The following is an 18610-nucleotide window of genomic DNA, read 5'->3' as shown; positions in this document are numbered from 1 at the left end:
GAATCCTTCCTCAACTCCCGCTGCTGCTTATTGGATGGTTCTAGTAATGTAGAATAGCTGTGTTTATACGATGAATCATCATGCTTGCTCCTTAACGCACCATTTGATAAGAATAATTTGTTATGACATGGCCCGCTGGTCTTCTATAAAAACAGGCTTATATGACTTGCATAAATTACATCGACATAACGTTTTGAATGAACTATTTAGCAGGGTAAGAGCACTGAATCCAGGGCGTACTAGCTTACATACGGATGGTGATGCTGGCTACATCGCCATTATCGCCGCAGCAATACCAACAAGAGCGGTCCAGACCGGAACAGCCAGCATGCCAGCTGCGTCAGAAGGTCCATCCTCCTCGTCGTTCTGGCTCTCCTCACCCGCATCCTCGCCCTGCCCGTCACTAGACTGCCCGTCACTCTCGACCACTCGCTCCTCGAGCTGGGGTGAGAGCGGCGTCCGCGCGACGATGTACTGCGTCAACACCTCATCCTGCGTATCCAGCGTGATGAAATCGTCCGTAGCGACAAAGATGCTGTCTCCACCGCCGGCCAAGAAGTCCAGGGTCACGACGCGGTAGTCACGCTCGTCGTCGATGGCCTCTCCGTGAATGGTTACATTGACGAGCTTGTCGCCCGGCTCGTTATCAGAATTGAACTCGATCCGCACACCGCGCGAGACCTGAAACCACGAGGTGATCTCGTCCCCGTTGAATTGGTTGACGTACGAGACCGCACCCTCGAGGATTTTGCGGAGATCTGCACCGGAGAACTCAAGCTCGACGATCGCGTTGCCGAAGGGGAATGCCGTGAGCACTTCACCGCGGGTGATTGGACCCTCATCGATCTCAGCGCGCACGCCCCCGGAATTGATCAGGGCCAATGCCGGCTCGTCGTCGGTGCCCTCGGTCTGGTTGTAGCGGTACTCATACATCGCATCCGCCATGACCTGGCCTAGCAGACAGTCGCCCTCCTGGCACGTCTCCTGCACGAGAACCGTGTCCGTCTCGCCGAGCACCTCGGCGGCAAAATCGGCGAACGCCTCGGCCCACCCCTGGATCTTCGCGTCGAGCTCCTCATCCAAGCTGGTGCTGTTGTCCATGTGGATGGGTGCGCCGTGGTACGCGAGCGCGTGGCCCTCGTCATCGAAGGTCAGGTCGATGGCCCCGAGGTACTCGCCCCAGCGGTAGGCGGTAACGATAAAGACCTCATGACCCTTCAGATCCTCGACGATGGTTGGATAGTCGCCCTTGGCGTCGTCCATATCGCCCAGAAGAGTGTGTGAGTGACCACCGATGATCAGATTGATTCCCTCCGTTTTGGCAGCGAGGTCCTGATCCTCCTCGTAGCCGAGGTGAGAGAGCAGGACAATGCGGTTGACCTCCGTCTCATTGCGGATCTGCCAGACGGCCTTCTGGACCTCGGCGACGGGGTCGAGGAAGGTGGTCGTGTTTCCGACACTGGAGATGCCGGGCGTCGTCGTCGTCGTAGCACCAATGACGGCGATCTCGTGCTCCTCGAAGATGTGGTAGTTCTTGATCGTCTCGTTGAGCGACTCGACCTCGCTCTTGACGTTGCACGAGACGACCGGGAAGGTCAGGTTGAGCAGGAATTGGCCGAGCGCCTCGTCGCCACCGTCCCACTCGTGGTTACCCAATGTCATGGCGTCGAATTTGAGCTCGTTGAGCGTCTCGGCGATCTTCTCGCCCCCGTAGTAGGTGTAGAAGAGCGTGCCCTGGAACTCGTCGCCGGCGTTCAGCCATAGGTTATCCGGGTACTGCGCGCGCAGCTCTGTGACCTTGGTCTTGATGCGCGCATAGCCACCATAGCAGCCCTCTTCTGGGTCGTCGCAGTTTGTGCCCGAGGAGGCGAACTGGTCCAGGTGCGCGTGGACATCGTTAACGTGGAAAAAAGCTGTGCTGGTCAGCTCGGCGTGTTACAGGAAAGGCAGAACAGTGGCATTACATACAGACGTTATAGTGGCCCTCATCGTCGACAAAGCGCTTGGCCAGACGTTTGCTGTAGAGGTAGTCGTCGGCAAGGACGGTGCCAGCTGCCGCAAGGGCGGCCAGCGACAGCGAGGACTTCATTTTTGGCAAAAGGACTTGCAGCCTAGCCTAGTTGGAGAGGATGTGCCATGTAAGTGTATTTATATATAAACATATGAATGTATTTAATTTGTATTGAATGACAGGACGGAGGGCGACATGCCAGCCACCGTGAACTTGGCTTGGCAAGGGCTTGGCCCAGATACGAGATACACGTGGGGATGGCGATTGGCCCACACAGCAAAGCGGAGGAGGCCGAATGCAACCTTCAACTGATTGTAAGACTCTGTGAACGGGGCGCGGGCAATCTATAGTCGGAGCAGGTCTCTTGGCAGCTAGCCCTGTCCGCCAATGGAGGTTGTCGGTTGTGCAGGAACTGGCAGCTGCCGAGGGACAGTCCTTACCGTAGCCCTGGAGCAGAATTGGAGGAAATTGCCCTATTGCAGCACGCCTGACTACTTCATCTGTGGCTCTCAATGGCGGCTCTGGATATTCGGCTGTACTGTGCTCATTGAGTACTCCCTTAACTATTCAGAGTTGCGGTCTGATTGTATGTATACCCTAATTCTTGGACACCATGAATACAGACCAAAAGATCCATTTCGAATCCACCTTTCTAAGGATTCTTATCTAAAACTTCTTTGAAGGGAGAAAAGAGGTAATAGCATAATCCCAACTCATCTCAGCCTATCTAGCCTCCAAGGAGGGTACCAATAATTATCAACTAGAGTCAAAAATTGCACCGCCAAACTTAGTCATGCTTATACCGGTACATTATATCGGTACATAAACTACAAGTATTCCGATTGCCAGGAGTGAAGAAATAGCATTTGCAGAGCCAGTACGATAGACTTGGGCACTTTGTTGATGTGAACAGTCTGCGGAATATTATGGACCAAGTCACTGGCTGTGATTACGCCTCTTTTTCCAATAAAAATGAGCAGAAGGCATCAGGTTCTATTAGCGTCCTAGAGTGCATCTCAAATATCTGGATGAAAGTTAGGCAGAAGAGGTCGGTGCTAACAGCGTCGAGGTAGGGCACAAGCAAGCAGCCCTAACCGAGACCATATGACCAACTAAGACAGGGCTGCCATTTCCTCCACGGCTCCACGCAGCAGATATCTGACCCGTCTGCATGAGCGCGCGGAGCAACACGTAAAGTGATTCTCTATTAGCATCGACAGCCAGTGTCGGTGAGTTCAATTCGTTTATCGAACTAGGGCCTGGGTATACCGCAGAGACGGCTGTGCAAGTTTGGAGGCTGGCAGTCTCACCTTCTGGTAGCTCATTTATCAGGAATCAGGAGGAAGACAAGCGATAGGCATTGAGGACGTACTGGATTGAGTTTTAGCCCTATTCGCATTTCGCATCTCACTTATCCAAGTGTCCCTGCCTTGCCCGTCACACCTACAAAGGCGACCAAATTTTATCAGCACTTGAACAGAACGGTCGGGACCTCACCAAGAGAAAATGAACTACATGATGGCGTACTGCCTCAGCAATATATGTATTGCGTTTTTCTTTTGTTCAGTATAATTGTGGGCCATCCTGTATACCGAGAGTACCTACGACGGAATCTGCGATTGAGATTACTTGGTGAAGAGATATTTATATGGCCGATAAAGATCCTACATTTAGGAGGCGCAAGGGGATACTATCAATGTCTCGAATGTGGGCCTCGAAAGGTGCATCAAGCGCGAATAGCCCATGTCTCTGAAACTATTCCATTCGTTGGATCCTTACCAGTCTTTTTGTCTATCTTGCCTTCCTTTGGGAGACTATGCGTTCCGCGAAGTCCACAAAAGTACCATCCTCACTCACTCACAGAGCTCGCTGAATCTAAATACTACAATGGAGCAGCTGGTACCTTGACTTGAGACATCCAAGCTGAAAACCAGAGCGAGAGCCCCTTCGAAACAGTTTCTCCATACAGAAAATGTAGGAGCAGGAGCCCGGAGCCATCAAATGGTCGAGGAAGTCACTGCCACTGTTGGACTAGAAGAACTAGGAGGCTGTACGTGAGAAAGTCTGCTGCTCTAGAATTGCAACGTTCCAGTCTATCCCCATGGTCTCCATGGAGAGCTCAGTGCAGCTGCTGCCACAATTCACAACGGTTGCTGAACCCTTCATATCCAATGTTGAGTCTGAAGAGCATCATGCATGGCCCAAAACAATGGTCTATCGCTTTATGGGTCATCTTCGACTATTACGGTAAGCCCTAAACTTTTAGAATACTACCGACGCCGACAACCGGCAGAGAGCAGTCTCACCTTTGGTGCGAGAAGTTCGGCTCAAACATACCAGGCTAAACAGTACTACTCTACTTTTATTCTTCTAGCCAAAAGCAAGACAACGAATTGTTGTCTTTTAGAGGACATGGTCCCTGCGGCCGGGATCGCTGATCCTGGCGACACGTCTAGTAGGATGGACAAGACCAAAAACAAAAGCACAAAAAAAATAAAAAAATTGCGGAGGAGCTCATGGTACCTGTGGCTGCCGTATGACTCCAGAACCCTCCTTGAAATACAGAGAAATTTTGCATGAGTATGGTCTACTAGCTCTTCAAATGGCTTGGTTGAACTGTTGGTATTGAGTCAATTCAAATCTAAACACTATACGCCTTTCTCTCCAATCCAGGATGTATATTGCAACGCAGCAGAATAGTGTTTAGAGTTAGGGCAGCAGCAGCAGACATACTCGTATCACCTATCCAAGTTGTGAGTTTGACTTTTGTATCGATTATTAGCTTACATTCAGCCCAGAAATACCAATCCCAACCTCAACCTCAACCCTCAACCACGCCGTAAGAGTGAGGAACCAACCGCTTACTAAGGCAAAGGCACCATCCCAACAAACTGCTCCGCCCCCTCAATCGGACACAGCCAGCTCACCCGTCCATCAACATACAGCTCCGCCTTGGGCTTCACCTGGTTGAACAGGCTCAGGTTATCAAAGATCCCCGCCCGTACGATCATGCTCTCGCCTTGACTCCCGTCGGGATTGATGCGGAAGCCGTAGAGGGGAGTGCCTGCACATCACCATATCGTCAGATCATCCTATCATCAGCATAACGGGATAAACTAGATCGAAACAGCAAGGACGCACCACACTCATCGCAGAAATGGTTCTTGACCGTATTCCCGCTGTCGGCGCGTTTGGTGATCACTTTCGGAGACCCGGTGATCTTGACGTCGGCGTTCCTGAACACGAAACTGTAGGTAAACAGGGAGCCGCTGTTCTTGCGGCAGTCGCTGCAGTAGCAGAGGCCCTGTGCATCGAGTCTCCGTCAGGTTCCGGTTATTAGGTGTGGAGGAGGGGGGTTGCGTAGGGTGAGTCCTGACCGATGTGATAGGCGAGTTGGTGAACTCGAGCTGGATTTTCCCGCAAAAGCAGCTTCCGACGGGCATGGTGGCTGTTGTTGTCATTGGGTTCTAATGAAACTGTAACAAGAGAAGACTAAGTCTTGGATGGCATGTGGTATATATAAGACGGCTGAGAGGAGGGTGTTCAGCTGGGAGTTTATGTACTGCGGTCTCGAGCTGATGAGAGTCCTAATCGATTCTATTCTGTCTCCACGGCCGCGGTTCGGTTGAGGCTGGAACGTGAGTCATTGTCTGCAAAGCTGAGATCTAGATGTTGAGTATGTTAAGAAGGATCTACTGTCAGCTTGGCAGTGCAAGCCTTATGCGGGGCAGTTCTTTAACTTTTGAATGCTGACAAGCTTTCGAGTGCTGATTTATAACAGCTTACTCAGAGTATACTTACATAGTTAACTAACTTAACTTACGTGTTCTTAGTCATGAGCCTCCAGTCGGGAGATATTATCTTTAGTCAATAAACGACAATATACTACTGTAACGACAGAGAGGTAGCAAGGCTCACCTATTGCTCGCCTGGCTCGTGCTCTTAAAACTGAACCCTCGAATCCGAATTCTCTTCTTATTGACCGTAGGCAGTACTAGGAATTGCCAGTGACGAGGGAAATAGACTGGTATAAGCCAACCTTGCTTTGCTAACTTGTGCGCCCTCGTACTCTTTAGCCTCAAATGCTGGTCAATCCTCAGTCCTTTCACGGAACTTTCTGCGTGGCTACTCGCACATCGCTTGCACACAGGTTCAGGATGATGGTAGGCACTTTGTCAGCATCCCTTGGAGAAGGACTGGTTGCTACTGTCGCCCTCACTTCATGGGAGGCATTGAGATGATGTTGTGAGATGATTTGCTATTCCCATTAAACAATCTGCATTTCACTCGAGTCGCGGGGAACTATACTAGAGGCAGCCTGAGCCTTTTGAAGGAAGACCTTGCCGAATTTAAAGTGATGACCTGATGCACTGGACGCAAATCGGTCTCAGGGTTGTCAGATGCTAAAAGCCCTATTGCGTGGAAAGGCCTGTTTTACGGCTCTCTACACAACATATAGTGGAGATTAATACTGTATACAACCGATATGGTATCTGACAGTATGAAACTGCTATTGCTTGACCGCGATTAAATGATTTAATCTTCTTATGCACTTATTGAAGAGCAGAAGCCAGAAGTAGCTAAATGTTGATCATACTGTGAAAAGGACTGGAAAGACCTCTGAAGACTCAAAGCAAACGACGCATTAAATTACGGGTAACAAGAGAAGAACAACTAATATGTTGTTATGGTGATTCCTTCCACGATTCCTGGCTGACCACGTATAATTCCTGGTTCGAAGCTGTTGTTTCACCAGGACTCCCGTGAGGCGAAGGCAACCAGATCTGAGATGTTGAGTAAACCCATTTCAAATACAGTCGGCATCACCAGTGACCAGCTTTACTGGCAGATTACTTCCAGAGTATCTCCAATACCTACATTTGCTCCTTGTTGAGCCAGGTTGGGATCAATCACCTGTGATCTTGATAGCCAAGTATACCGTCTGGAATAGCCTTCAATCAGCCTTTTGGTGTTGCAATTGAATCTCCTGCCCCTTCAGCGACTTTCAGCTTGAACTCAAACTGATAAGACTTATGAGGGGCGAGTAGTTTAGGTTAGGATGGTATAACCATTGCTTGCCAATAGGTCTGGCCCGCGCGCCACGAACACCAAATACAGCGCAGACACTGGATCAGCATCATCTACATGCTATGAACACTGCGAGATCATTTTTTCCCTATAGCCGCCTATAGCCGCCCAAGACCATTACAATTCGTCTGTGCTCGTGCCCAGTTACCCCTGTTCAGGAGATGCCGTCATGTGTGATAACGTCATGGCCCACTGTCCGGTCCCGAACTAGGAGCGATCCGCTATCCCAGAACGGGCCCGGTTGAGGGAACCTCGTCATTCGAGTCGAGTGGAAACAGTCTGAATATATAAATTTACTCCTTGTTCACAGCAACTCGGCTGAAGCAAAACCCCTGGTAAGGAGGTTGAGTGGGCTGCCGAGAATCCACCATTGCGGCATTGAGTCACCGGATGAAGAAGCATCAATCACAACCCAAGTATTTTGATCCAGTCTCGAGTCAAGGACATCGATAGTCGCCGTTCCTGTGTCCAGTCAATTCCAGTCTAGTTAGTTCGTACGTCGCCGTCTAGACCAATACCAACTTCATCACGCCAATAGCTCCACTGCCACCCTGAGCCACCCACGGCAGCTTCGACAACTGCCTCAGCACCATGCCTGGGCTCTCCAAGCTTAAGAAGCGTCTTGCGGCGGTCAAGGAGGAATGGGGACCCCTCATGGCCGCCAAGGAGGAGGGCGATGAGGAGTACAATTTCCCGGCTGGAGGTGGGCCGAGGCCTGGTCAGAACTCCAGGTAGGCCTTCTTTCTCGTTGTCATGGCATGTCTGTAGCTGATTTTGAGCGCAGTTCGGACCAGACGCCCTCACAGAACGAGAAACAGCCCGAGTCTACTGATTCGGATGGGCGAACGAGTGAACGAGCGCAACGTAGCCCAGATATAGATGCTATAGTTGGATAGTGATCGAAGGGCTGGTAGTTATATCTGCGCTCTACTCGATTGCTCTTTTAATTGTTTCTGTCCTGTTGTTGACGCTCCCATTTATGCTTAACTCTGCTTTGACTCTTAGTCCTGTATACTACCCAGTTTTCTTTTTTCCTCAGTCTCGATCTTGGCTCTTCCACCATGCCGTATTCTTAAGCCGTTTCGTTCTTCAGTCCTGTCTGTGCAATCCTTGTTAAAACTCCTTGTTTGCCAGCATTCCAACTCATTTGGCAAAGTATCAGCACAAAACTCTAGCTGAGATGATCAGCGAGCGAGTGATTCTCGATCTATTTGGTTCTTGAAGACTAGCATACTGGATTTCTCATACCCTTCATATACTGTGGATACTCAGCTTCGTCTCTACTCGCAATGATTTCCAAATCAGTCGTATGATTATCTGACCAGTAACCACTGTTCCTGTCACATCGCCGTTGCGGATGGCAGGTCTATACTAACGAGCTGGGGTAAGCCATATACCTAAGATGACCAGCAACTCCAGGTTATCGTTTATTCCGGTAAGGACACCTGATCTAACTGAGCGCCTATTATGGGGCCCTGATGGGTGCTCTTCAACTCTACGTAGTGTGTATTTACTTAGGATACATCTGGATACCCTGAGTCCAGGCCGCTATCTCAGGTCGAGTTTTTTACCTTTTGTATGTGCACACCTGGCAAGCCCACTACCGGATAGCCACCGTAGGATCACCGAAATGTTACTTGCCGAAAATGTTAGGTACCTGTGTTGTAAACAACAATGTTACCGGAATTAGCGCGAATTCTGACAACAAGGGGCTGAAGTTAAATGCATCAATGGTGGCCTGGAATATTGTCGGTGGCGATAGAAAAGGATTGCGTCTCAGAGCTGGATTGGCTAGGGAAGAATACCTGTTCTTGGCAAAATCCAGCAGCAGAACGTGTCTTGCAACTATTTACGAAGTATCTGTTGGTGGTGGACCTCGGCATGGCCGTGAGCATTTCAACTAGGGCCGCTATGGACGAGTCGCTGCACCGAATGCACAAGATATACTTGCCTATCTATCCAGCCGACGTCTACTGGACATAGAACGAGGTTATAGTCTTTGCGCATCCTTCTTGGAGAATACACCTCCAGCCGACAGCCAATATTGCACATAGCTTAGCGTACTGACCTCGAACGGGTTCCGCGAGATGCCTCTCCATTGCAAAAACGCGCTTGATGCGTCTGCCACAGCCAAACTTATCTTCAGTTTGGCAGGGTCTCGCTATAGCCTTTCTGTTAATCAATACTAGAAGTGTCTTTCATTGATGTTGGCTCCATACCGTCCCGCCGGAGTCATAATGAGGACCAACCAGACGGTTCCTGCTGAGACTGGTACTTCGGCATGACTGAGAATATGTACGTGTTTTTGTGAGCTGCGTGAAGTTCCGATTGGACTGGCACCGCACATAGCAATATGACCTTTGAAGAGGGCATACATGCCTGGTACGGTGAGTCCGGCCTCTGCAAAAGTATTATGGCATGCCTTCGAGCTTCGGAAATTGTGCTAGGACGTTGTGCCACGACGTTGGCAGGCTCTCAGAAAACGATTGCGGACCGACTGTTCTCATCATGAGCATCGGCAAATAGAGCCGCTGCAATGCGCCCGTGAACATTCACATCATAGACCAACCCCGGAATGTCCCACAACGTCCCATCCAAAGCCCGCGCACCCGTCCATTCCTGAAAAGTCGCGTAATCCTCTGCATCAAATGGCCCTGTTTTTGGCTCATTGATATACACCAGCTCCGGCCGAAACTGAATGCCTGACGTGGACCGAGCGGCAGTTTGCACAGCGACCATCAGTTTTCCCAGAAAGCTCTGCTCCCAGATTCCTCGGTTGATATGCTGGGTAACCATCCTGCTCTCCCAAAAGTCCCAAGGATGTGTGATTTCCAGAGGACCGTCGCCTTGGAGGATGAGTACACGCTGCAAATGGCTCAATGTCTGTGCGAAGTCTAGTGACTGTACTGCTCGATCAGTATACAGGGACTCCATCCTGGAAGGACAGGTGAAAGCCAGATGCGTTAGATTTGGGCTCTGCCGCAGTGTCTCCACCAACAGATGGTCAAAGGCTGGGTTGCACAAGGCCAGACGACGGAGCCGCGGCCACACAAGCGTCACTCCCAGCGACCAGGCAGAGATGTCCAAGCGGTTAAGCCAGGTGTGGCTGTAAGGTGCAGTGCCGAGACCATCTCGCAAATAGCAAAACTCCTCTACGGCCTCGAGGCGCGAAATCGCGCCGTACACGACATTCTGAGCGCTACGATTTTCGGTATCGTTGAAGAGCAGGTGCCGCAGTGGCAAGTCAATAATGAGGCAGCGGACATTGGTGCTGAAGAGGGATAAAAGGCTGTCGATTTGTCGGTCTGTTGAGTTTAGGCTAATGGTTACTGCCGAGGGGAAGGCGAGGAATAGGTATCTCGCCCGCGTTCCTTTGTCTACACCCGCAGGGCCGTAGCGGACGAACCGGCACAGTTGGCTCTGGTTGAGGACGTCTTCAATTCGCTTGCCAGAGTTCAGGTAGAGACAGTGAGTGAAGAGAAGCTTGCGGGCAAGAGGATGGGTTAGCCTGCAGGTGAGGCTGAGGCTGAGGAGAGTGCGGGTGACGGGGTGGCCGGGAGGCAGAATGCGTGACTTGTACGGAATGAGGGCTTCTATGACAAGCAGGATCAACTCGGGAGGGAGTTGCATCATGCTTCTGATCGTGGGAATATTGACGAAAGGTTAGAGGTTCATACAAAGTAGACACGCAGATGGCGCTAGTCCTAATACTATCACATGACTAGTCTGGGGTACTGAGAGGGAATTATCCAATCATGATATCATTCTTAAATGTATATTGTGGGATTGATAGACACATACTCTATGGGTAAGTATAGCTCAACGGGAAATTGCTGACACTGTCTTTCCATTGACTGAGTAGTGCCGTGCTACGGAGTCTTAAGCTAGCCCAATGCTCTTCTGGCCAAAGCCATGGTCAATCGAACATCAATGGATGCGCCAGTGTCCTCTATGCTTCAGCATTATCTCTCAGTTATTCACTACATATTCAAACGGTCTTTATATGAAATAGCATAATCGTGTCTAAGCTCGGCGGCCCCTCAAGCATCGACCTCAGTAGCCGAAGAAATAATTCCTCAAAGAGGGCCAAGCGTGCACATCGTCACTTCAAAGCCAGTAGCGTCACCGAAACCACCGACACTCTGCAGGAAGAGCACCCTTCTGCAAAAGTCACGGACCATGTCTTGGGACATTAGTGGTGACCATGCATAACAAACCTCATCAAGCTTTTTGACCACATGTTCTCGCAGAGAGCGGCTTGCTTCCTATCGAATTACTGAGTATCGATATCCCCTCCATTCATCGAACTGGACATTCGCTCTGTTGTCCCTCTTTCTCTTGGAAAGTTGGGCCCTTTCCAATTTCTAGGCACATAATACCGGATAAAAGTCGTCGCTTATCTTTACACTGCAGTAATTGCCGATAGCCGATACTGAACTAATCACTCAAAACGCGTATATGACTGGTCTGCATGGATCTATCAAGAACCTTGCACCAATTTCTAAACCACCAAGGATCAGTATTGTCAGTCCCAGAACTGTGGCGAACCCGTCGTGGGGTTAGCCGGGTTGTTCGAGGATGTAGCGGACGATCGTTGGCGGGCAAGGTTAGCACAGTGGCTGAGATTGTGGAGGCGTATCCTTAGCATCCGATGAAAGATCTGAATGCGACGGGCTTTGTGTCAGAACGAACTCGACGTCTGCTTTTGTGAATCAGTCTACCTGGAATTTGGACGGTGGCTTTGCTGAGAAAGCTGGTCCATGAAAACTATAAACACAATTTTGGATTAGCTATCAGCTGCCACGCAGGATAAAATGGGAGACAACATATCTTTCCGAATGTTGCCCTCTAAAGTGGTTTCTATGCGATTCCAGTGTATATCCTTGCTCCACCGTGACGGAGGTATACAAACATGGCCACTCTTGTACTACCTAATCCTGATTCGCCCTTGATAGTCGACAAGGAACCTCGTAGCGGTCATTTTCAGCATGCAAGATTAACTGCAATGTGATGAAAGGAAGAAAATGCCGCATATGAAAACAGTAGATCTCATGCAAAGAAATCAGTCTACAGATGACATCTCTAGATAAAGCCCCCTACCTGCCGTCCCTGCCATGCAAATGCTACAGTCTGAATGAATACATCCGCCCTACATTATTCCCATACCCTATTCGTCTCCCACAATCCTCCAACCAATCAGTCCCTTAGTGTCATAACTTAAGCCTCCCTCTCCCGCAGGAAGAACCACCCTCCGTTCCTGGTCGAACACTCCATATCAATATTCCCAATCTCACCCTCATACGGCTCACATCTGTACTTGGGCCCAAACTCAATCGACCCCTCGCCCTGCCCGGCCGGCCCGTCCACGACGACAGTCCAGTGCTGCGAATCCGGTGCCCCGTTCGGCAACCAGAAGGAATAGTTGGTGTCCTCGCAGACCTCAGGTGCGACGTAGATGGCGCCATCGATCCTGTTTCGAATCAGTATGGCTCTAGCAAGTTGTAGGGCTTGCGGGGGAAAGAGGAAAGGGGTGGAGATACCAGGCACTGTGGCAGGTGGTGGAGCCCAGTGCGGCTCCGTAGGGATCGCGCGAAGTCACTTTGATGGTGAGATCCCAGGAGTTGCTTTCTTTCAGGTGGTAGAGCTTGACGTCATCGATGCTGAAGGGGAAGGGAGAGGTAGAGCTGGCCGATTCGGTAGCGGGAGCGGCGAAGGCAGCGCCAGCTAGGGCAAGCAGGGTAGCGATGGTGGTCTTCATGTTGAAGGCGTTTATGTTGGAGAGATTATATTGGTTACGCGAATGTTCTTGATTGAGTGTACGTTGAGGATTATTCTCTTCTACGAGGAGATCTGGGATATTTATATCCCTTCGGTGGCAGTTGTACAGAAAGGCCACCATGATGATGATGACGGTGATGATGATAATGATGATGATGCTGCAGATGCAGAAGCAGATGCAGGTGCAGGTGCTTGATCGTACGTCTTGGGTAGCATGTCTCACACCTCGTATTCACCATCGTTGCCATTAAGGACTCAGCCCACTTCCACACCTTGCGTGGCGATAGTCACAGCGCGAAGGTGGCTCTGTACCACTCTAAGGCTGCAATCCAGGCAAAGGCGTGTCACAAAGGTAGATGGATCGAGACATGCCGAGGGGTAAGCATTACAAAGCGCACAAGTGGCCAAAAGGCAGTTTAGGGCTGGAGTGAGACATCGCCAAGCCGCAGCTGGCACAAGCATGGCTGCTACTGGGTGATTTTTTTGGACAGGCTTATTCGACGAGGATAAATCGGCCATGCCGTTATAAGGAGTCTTACTGCAGAACGAATCATATGACATTCTGTGTCAAAAAATAGATCGTTGGATTGTGAGATCACGGATCTTTCCGTGCAGGGGCCTCCCTGGTCCTTCAGGAGGATCGTGAGACAGATTCATCCTATCATCCATGACAACCTCGACGGTCTCTGCCCTGGTAGGTACCTCCATTGGTCATTGATGGGTGGGAAGGGAGCCGTGGCGTAATGTGCTCGAGGCCATAGGCTATTCCTAGACGGCATCACCGTGAGCTCCTGCTGACGGCGAGCCCTGCAATCTGCAGAGTTCGAAGCCATCTATCTTCTTAAAGTGCACCTCCACCCCTGTATTCTACTTGACTCGTTTTGCTAATTATAGTCTAGGCAGGAGTAGGGTCTTGCTCGTCATGGGTTCAACGCATCCGCCGCTGTACTCGGCGAGATGGCTGCCTATTGACCAGGATCAGCTCAGCTCAGCTCCTATACATGACCGCCACTAAAAGTCAAATAGTAGATTCAAGCCGTCACTCGATAGTATTGGTCTGGGTTCTTTTAGTGTCTGAGTGAAGTCCATCCCCGTCCCCCGACCTTCCTCTATACGGTTATGGATTGGTCGTTCTAGCCCGGCCCATCGCAATCAAGGCAGAATAAAAACCATTCCTTTACTGCTCCTAGCTGGCCAAGTTGAATGCATTCATGTCAGCTAATGGTGATTTCTAGTCCATCGTCCATCGTCCATCGTCCATCAAAATAGAATCGGATATGTGATATGTATTTTAAGCCGCCACCACAAAGCAAGCGACCCTCTCGGCTAGCGTTATATATACACGGAGTCTCAGGAGGGTGGGGCCGGAATAAGTATACTCCCAACCAAGGTCTGTTAGACTTCTGAAGCACAAAAGGAAAAGAGAAAGAAAGAATGAAAAATCGCCCCGGCGATCAATTAGGCTGCCAATGGGATCCCTGCCGAGTCAACAGTGAACTGAATCGAGCGCAGGCAGCTACCGCGCATGCAAGCTCTGTCCATCCTCATGGACGAAGTACTCATGGCGCACTGCAATTCCAGGGCCCATATTGACCGGCGTCTCGACCAGCTCGTCCTCGCTCTCATGTCTTGAGAATTCAGTCTCATGCTCCCGCTCATCTTGACTCCCCAGACGAGTCCCACCGCGGGCTCCAAAAGTACCGCTCAGGCCCGGCGTGCCGATGACGGTTTGGCTCTGCGAGAGCGAGACACTGACAGTCGTCCTGTGCTTGTTGTTCACATTGGCGCTGTTGCTGTGGAGACCTCCCGAGCTCGAAAGCTCATACCCCCGCCGCTTGTTGGAGCTGTAGGTGCCGGTGCGGGAGTGCGAGCCAAAGACGAGCGTCCGGAGGACGGGGAGACAGGAGGCAATGATGGCGATGGCAGTTTCGATCATGGACACGGTGCAGGTGATCATCTGTTCGTTGCGGTGGGAGTAGATTGCTCTTATGACTGTACCGAATAAGTGTGAGTGTTAGTCTACGCCCAGTCGGCCCGTCGATATAGGGTTAGGGATGGAAGGAGATGAGTGGAGGGGTAGAGACCGGGGTAACGCACTGCTTGTGATAACGACAAGACCGCCGAGCAGGAAGACAGAAATCACACCCCATTTCTGTCTCGAGGGCATCTTTAACCGTGCGACTTGCGAAATGGGCAGGCAGATAATGAAGACGTCGGAGAAGATGTTGACTAGCAGTCGAGGTGAGGTTAGTATACGCCCATGACAGGCCATATCAGAGAGCTCGTACAGAGGATCGTGAGCCAGTAATTGATCGTCGTCGGTTTCTCAGGGCACGCCACTAATGCACAGTTAGAATCTTCTTATCTGGCTTTAAAAAGAGAACAGGGCATACGAGTCGGATCCGTCAGTCCCTTCCATTGGCGGTTCGGCGGATAGCATTTGAGCACGATATCGAGAAACAAGACCAGCCATGTTGCGCCGAGCACGGCAAGCGTGATGTTGTAGATTGTTTGGTACTTTGTACGATCGGCAAGCCGCTTGTAGAAGATCACCATGCTGGCCTTGATCAGCCAAAGCGAAGTGACATAGAGAGTGGATCCGGGGATGATCATCTGCAGCAGGGCCGTTCTTAGTGTCATTCTTTATTTTTTTTTACTTCCTTTTTTTTCTTTTCTCAACGGTAATGGAGTTCCTGCGGTGTTACCTTCATCATTCTGATCGCATTCTCGGTGCTGGCATGGGCCATGTCGGACATTCCTGCGCCGATGTTAGACGCCTGCGCTGTGAATCTCTAGAGGGAAAGGTGTAAGCCCACCCTGATTAAACATGTAATGCTGGATCGCCAGATCCCCTATCAGACACAGGGCGGCCAGGGCGACGAATACATCATCGATGTAGAGGCGCTTGAGCAACCGCCATCGGACTGTGAGACGGGCGACCAGGAAGACGCACGCGACGACTGTACAGACATACCAGGCCACCTGCACGCGACATTAACTGGGGTGACTTCGACAAGCAGGAGGAGAAAGCGTACCACTTGGCCAGTATCCGGACGCGCCATGCTGCTTGTAGGCACAATCACAGCAGTACTGAATAATCGAGCATGATGGCCAACAGCACCGGCAGCCGCAGGCAGGCAGGCAGGCAGGCAGGGTTATAACTCGCAGTACTGTCGTTCAGTGTTTGACCAGCCAGAACAAGACGAGAGTGGTCGATGATGACCAGTACCAGTGGAAAGAGCGATTATTCGTTAGACTTCAACCAAGGAACTCAATTATGGGGAGACGCAGTTGTGCTTGGGTCCGATGGAGCCCCGGCCACGCTCTGAAGGAGGGGAGAACCCCAATCATGAGCTGGGCTGCTGCCCTATTTACACGAGGTTCCTATTCTAAAAGCAGAGTAAAGACGGCTACTCGTCGAACTGTTCTCTCCAACAAGACAATTCATACTGGAGTAACTATACTGCAGTCTGTTGTAGCTGTCTACCGCAGACGTAATTTACTCATTCCCTTCCACCCCTCTGACCAGAAGCTGATACAGAGGTGCACGCATGAACATCCCGCATGAACATCAAGATCCTGTATTTGAAATAGAATGGACCTGCGCCAAAACTTGGCAGGGATAAAGTTGAGTACCCACGGAGTCTTTATCCAGATCTTCATATTTTCCGAGCCCGTGGGCCCGGCTGGTTTGAGAGCCAGACTCGCCTAGCCCTAGCGCAGCAGCCAAGCATTCTTTTTCGCCTTCGTCTTGTTGAGCCCACAGAAGATCGAATTATTTTTGACTTCGATCGATGCGATCATGCGCATCCATCGATTATTAGATCCACGCTAACAAGAACCACATATGTGTGGGTCGACCGACCCAAATTCCAGCCTAGCCTGCTCGCAGCTCAAGCTCCTGTTGGCCGTCTGGCAAAACTTCGGGGCCCATCCAACGTTGGCCCCCACCACTAGGACAGTTAGGCAGTCGCTACGTCTGCTTGGGAAGTTTTGGGGACAGTTAGGGCTGTGGAGAGACCTGAAACAGCAGTAATCGCGACGGATGGGACCATTCAATAGCTTTGGTCTCTACTACGGAGTACTCCGTAAGTCCAAGGTTCCGGCCCTTCCGAGATCCATATAATCTCGAAATCCAAACTCTGATTCTCTTTGCACGGCTAGTTGGTGGCTTCGGTTGGCTGCGGTGGGCTGAGGCTTCTGTTTTGATGCAACCCAGGTCCACAGAAAGTGAGATCGCGAGAAAGAGAGAGGGAGAGACAGAATGTGTATGTGTGTGTGTGTGTGTGTGTGTGTGTGTGTGTGTGTGTGCACATGTTTGAGGGAGAGCGTGCGAGAGAGTCCCGCCCAATTAAGAGTGGTCCGTGGCGCAGTTTCTTATTCTTTCACGAGAGCATAAGGTACAAGCTAAGCAGCTAGGCGCTGTACGGCCGTCCACTGCCAGTGCCGTATTCCGCGTATACGGGCTCGTTCCTGCATGCGCCACGGGCTTATGGTAGCGGCACCGTATAGCGCAGGCAGGCTGGACAGGGATTCCGATCCTGCGAAAGTATAACTCTGAGAGAATTTCCTCAGAAACTTCAGCTGAAGCCGCAGGAGATGTAATCCCAAGTCAATTGGCCACCAGTGCTGTGGGTTTGGCTATGGATGCACGCCCGAGATGCGCTCAACAGCTACACAGAACGAATCAATAAACGAGCCTCATACTCTACTCTGTCGCTTTGAGTTATGAAACATTTTTATTTTGACTAGCCGGTAGACGTGGCTACAGGAACTTTGCGACCGGGCCTGGGTCCATATCTGGTCTCTGGAAGTCTGATATTGGCGCTGCCACCGTCGGCCACAGAAAAATAATAATAGCATCTGTGTTCGTCCAAACCTTCCCTTCAGGATACAAAACCCGATCCTCTGACTCGCTTCGACATCCTTCTACTCGAAGGGAGGATTCGTGGCGCTGGACACTATTGAATCGCCGAGGTTCGAGGTTCGGCGATTCATGGTCTTTTACGTAGGCAGAGCTGGAGTTAGGTAACAAAATATAGTGCCAGCGTTAGGATGTGACTTGGATGCCGGCGCTATGGTAGATATCAATACAAGCGTTCAATGATCTAGGCCCCGTCTTGTTTGCGCAGTATCATCTACTCCTGAGTCTTGCAGGTAGTGCCTCAAAGCTGGCTGGCCCTGGCCATACTGGCAAGTCGCACCACTAGTCCAGCTCAGCCCACTTGGTGCACCGAGCTTAGTCTGGTTGCCTTTTACCTCGGCTATCAGAGTCAAAGATCGGAAAATCTTGACATTTTTCTACTGCGTACTTCTCTCATACGGGATTGATTGCGTCTCGGCCTCGGCGGAGGCCGGTTACGCCTGGTGGGTATTTATGTGTCTGAACTTTGACATGATATTCCAAACTGGCTGCCGGTTTGAAAACAGTAGAAGCAGGGCCCATGGTCAGGACGGGGGCATAGAAGCGGCTGCAAACGACTTCGCATGCGGCCAAGCGGTGGTAGGCTACGGTACCATACCTAGGTATAGGTAGGTCCCGGGATGATGCAGGCACAGGTTAACGAGTCTGTCATAAAATTAGAAATCCAACGCCAGCTAGACTATATAGGACTAGTGTCTTCTCTCTTCTTCTGGTAGAACCATATAGAACAGCCGAAGAATACTTATAAGTCTCGAATAAGGGTTACGGCTCGCTGGTGAACCGCTGTGCCAAACTGCCTGGCCGAAGAG

At 50.7% G+C, this 18610-nt stretch overlaps 6 protein-coding genes across 6 annotated transcripts; 1 reads left to right on the top strand and 5 right to left on the bottom strand.

Annotated features, from left to right (window-relative positions):
* Nucleotides 1-133: 133 nt before the first annotated feature.
* Nucleotides 134-2249, bottom strand: BDW70DRAFT_124747 (bifunctional metallophosphatase/5'-nucleotidase). Its single transcript, XM_073734844.1, has 2 exons — nucleotides 1969-2249; nucleotides 134-1913 (listed from the first exon to the last, which is right to left on the bottom strand). The coding sequence occupies exons 1-2, from the start codon at nucleotides 2087-2089 to the stop codon at nucleotides 268-270; spliced, it is 1767 nt and encodes a 588-aa protein (XP_073591597.1). The 5' UTR covers nucleotides 2090-2249; the 3' UTR covers nucleotides 134-267.
* A 2405-nt stretch (nucleotides 2250-4654) lies between these two features.
* Nucleotides 4655-5772, bottom strand: BDW70DRAFT_144399 (GFA family protein). Its single transcript, XM_073738244.1, has 4 exons — nucleotides 5389-5772; nucleotides 5153-5315; nucleotides 4799-5075; nucleotides 4655-4753 (listed from the first exon to the last, which is right to left on the bottom strand). Exons 1-3 carry the CDS (start codon nucleotides 5470-5472, stop codon nucleotides 4876-4878), a joined length of 447 nt encoding a protein of 148 aa, XP_073591596.1. The 5' UTR covers nucleotides 5473-5772; the 3' UTR covers nucleotides 4655-4753; nucleotides 4799-4875.
* A 1918-nt stretch (nucleotides 5773-7690) lies between these two features.
* BDW70DRAFT_164172 (uncharacterized protein) lies at nucleotides 7691-7995 on the top strand (the record flags this gene model as incomplete). Its single annotated transcript, XM_073741428.1, has 2 exons — nucleotides 7691-7830; nucleotides 7884-7995. 2 exons carry the CDS (start codon nucleotides 7691-7693, stop codon nucleotides 7993-7995), a joined length of 252 nt encoding a protein of 83 aa, XP_073591595.1.
* Nucleotides 7996-9241: 1246 nt separating this feature from the next.
* Nucleotides 9242-10738, bottom strand: BDW70DRAFT_172106 (uncharacterized protein; the record flags this gene model as incomplete). The annotated part of the gene is made up of 3 exons (XM_073743412.1): nucleotides 9584-10738; nucleotides 9399-9497; nucleotides 9242-9271 (listed from the first exon to the last, which is right to left on the bottom strand). Exons 1-3 carry the CDS (start codon nucleotides 10730-10732, stop codon nucleotides 9242-9244), a joined length of 1278 nt encoding a protein of 425 aa, XP_073591594.1. The 5' UTR covers nucleotides 10733-10738.
* Nucleotides 10739-12316: 1578 nt separating this feature from the next.
* On the bottom strand, nucleotides 12317-12857 carry BDW70DRAFT_164170 (uncharacterized protein; the record flags this gene model as incomplete). The annotated part of the gene is made up of 2 exons (XM_073741427.1): nucleotides 12317-12569; nucleotides 12640-12857. 2 exons carry the CDS (start codon nucleotides 12855-12857, stop codon nucleotides 12317-12319), a joined length of 471 nt encoding a protein of 156 aa, XP_073591593.1.
* A 1536-nt stretch (nucleotides 12858-14393) lies between these two features.
* Nucleotides 14394-16143, bottom strand: BDW70DRAFT_172104 (uncharacterized protein; the record flags this gene model as incomplete). Its single annotated transcript, XM_073743411.1, has 7 exons — nucleotides 15913-16143; nucleotides 15694-15859; nucleotides 15583-15635; nucleotides 15271-15490; nucleotides 15166-15216; nucleotides 14975-15106; nucleotides 14394-14869 (listed from the first exon to the last, which is right to left on the bottom strand). Exons 1-7 carry the CDS (start codon nucleotides 15937-15939, stop codon nucleotides 14394-14396), a joined length of 1125 nt encoding a protein of 374 aa, XP_073591592.1. The 5' UTR covers nucleotides 15940-16143.
* Nucleotides 16144-18610: the final 2467 nt, after the last annotated feature.

The sequence above is a fragment of the Aspergillus foveolatus genome (assembly GCF_047715535.1).
Source record: "Aspergillus foveolatus strain CBS 279.81 unplaced genomic scaffold BDW70scaffold_94, whole genome shotgun sequence".
NCBI lineage: Eukaryota > Fungi > Ascomycota > Eurotiomycetes > Eurotiales > Aspergillaceae > Aspergillus > Aspergillus foveolatus.
Note: the sequence above shows the minus strand (reverse complement) of the source record. Positions and strands in the feature narration are given on the sequence as shown.

What these genes read in the sequence shown, in the direction of transcription:
- BDW70DRAFT_124747 (XM_073734844.1), bottom strand. Translation starts at nt 2,089, where the DNA reads ATGAAGTCCTCGCTGTCGCTGGCCGCCCTTGCGGCAGCTGGCACCGTC. An exon ending in TGAGGGCCACTATAACGTCT is followed by an intron (nt 1,914 to 1,968) that starts GTATGTAATGCC and finishes TGACCAGCACAG; the next exon opens with CTTTTTTCCACGTTAACGAT.
- BDW70DRAFT_144399 (XM_073738244.1), bottom strand. Translation starts at nt 5,472, where the DNA reads ATGACAACAACAGCCACCATGCCCGTCGGAAGCTGCTTTTGCGGGAAA. An exon ending in CCAACTCGCCTATCACATCG is followed by an intron (nt 5,316 to 5,388) that starts GTCAGGACTCAC and finishes CTCGATGCACAG; the next exon opens with GGCCTCTGCTACTGCAGCGA. An exon ending in CCATTTCTGCGATGAGTGTG is followed by an intron (nt 5,076 to 5,152) that starts GTGCGTCCTTGC and finishes GGTGATGTGCAG; the next exon opens with GCACTCCCCTCTACGGCTTC.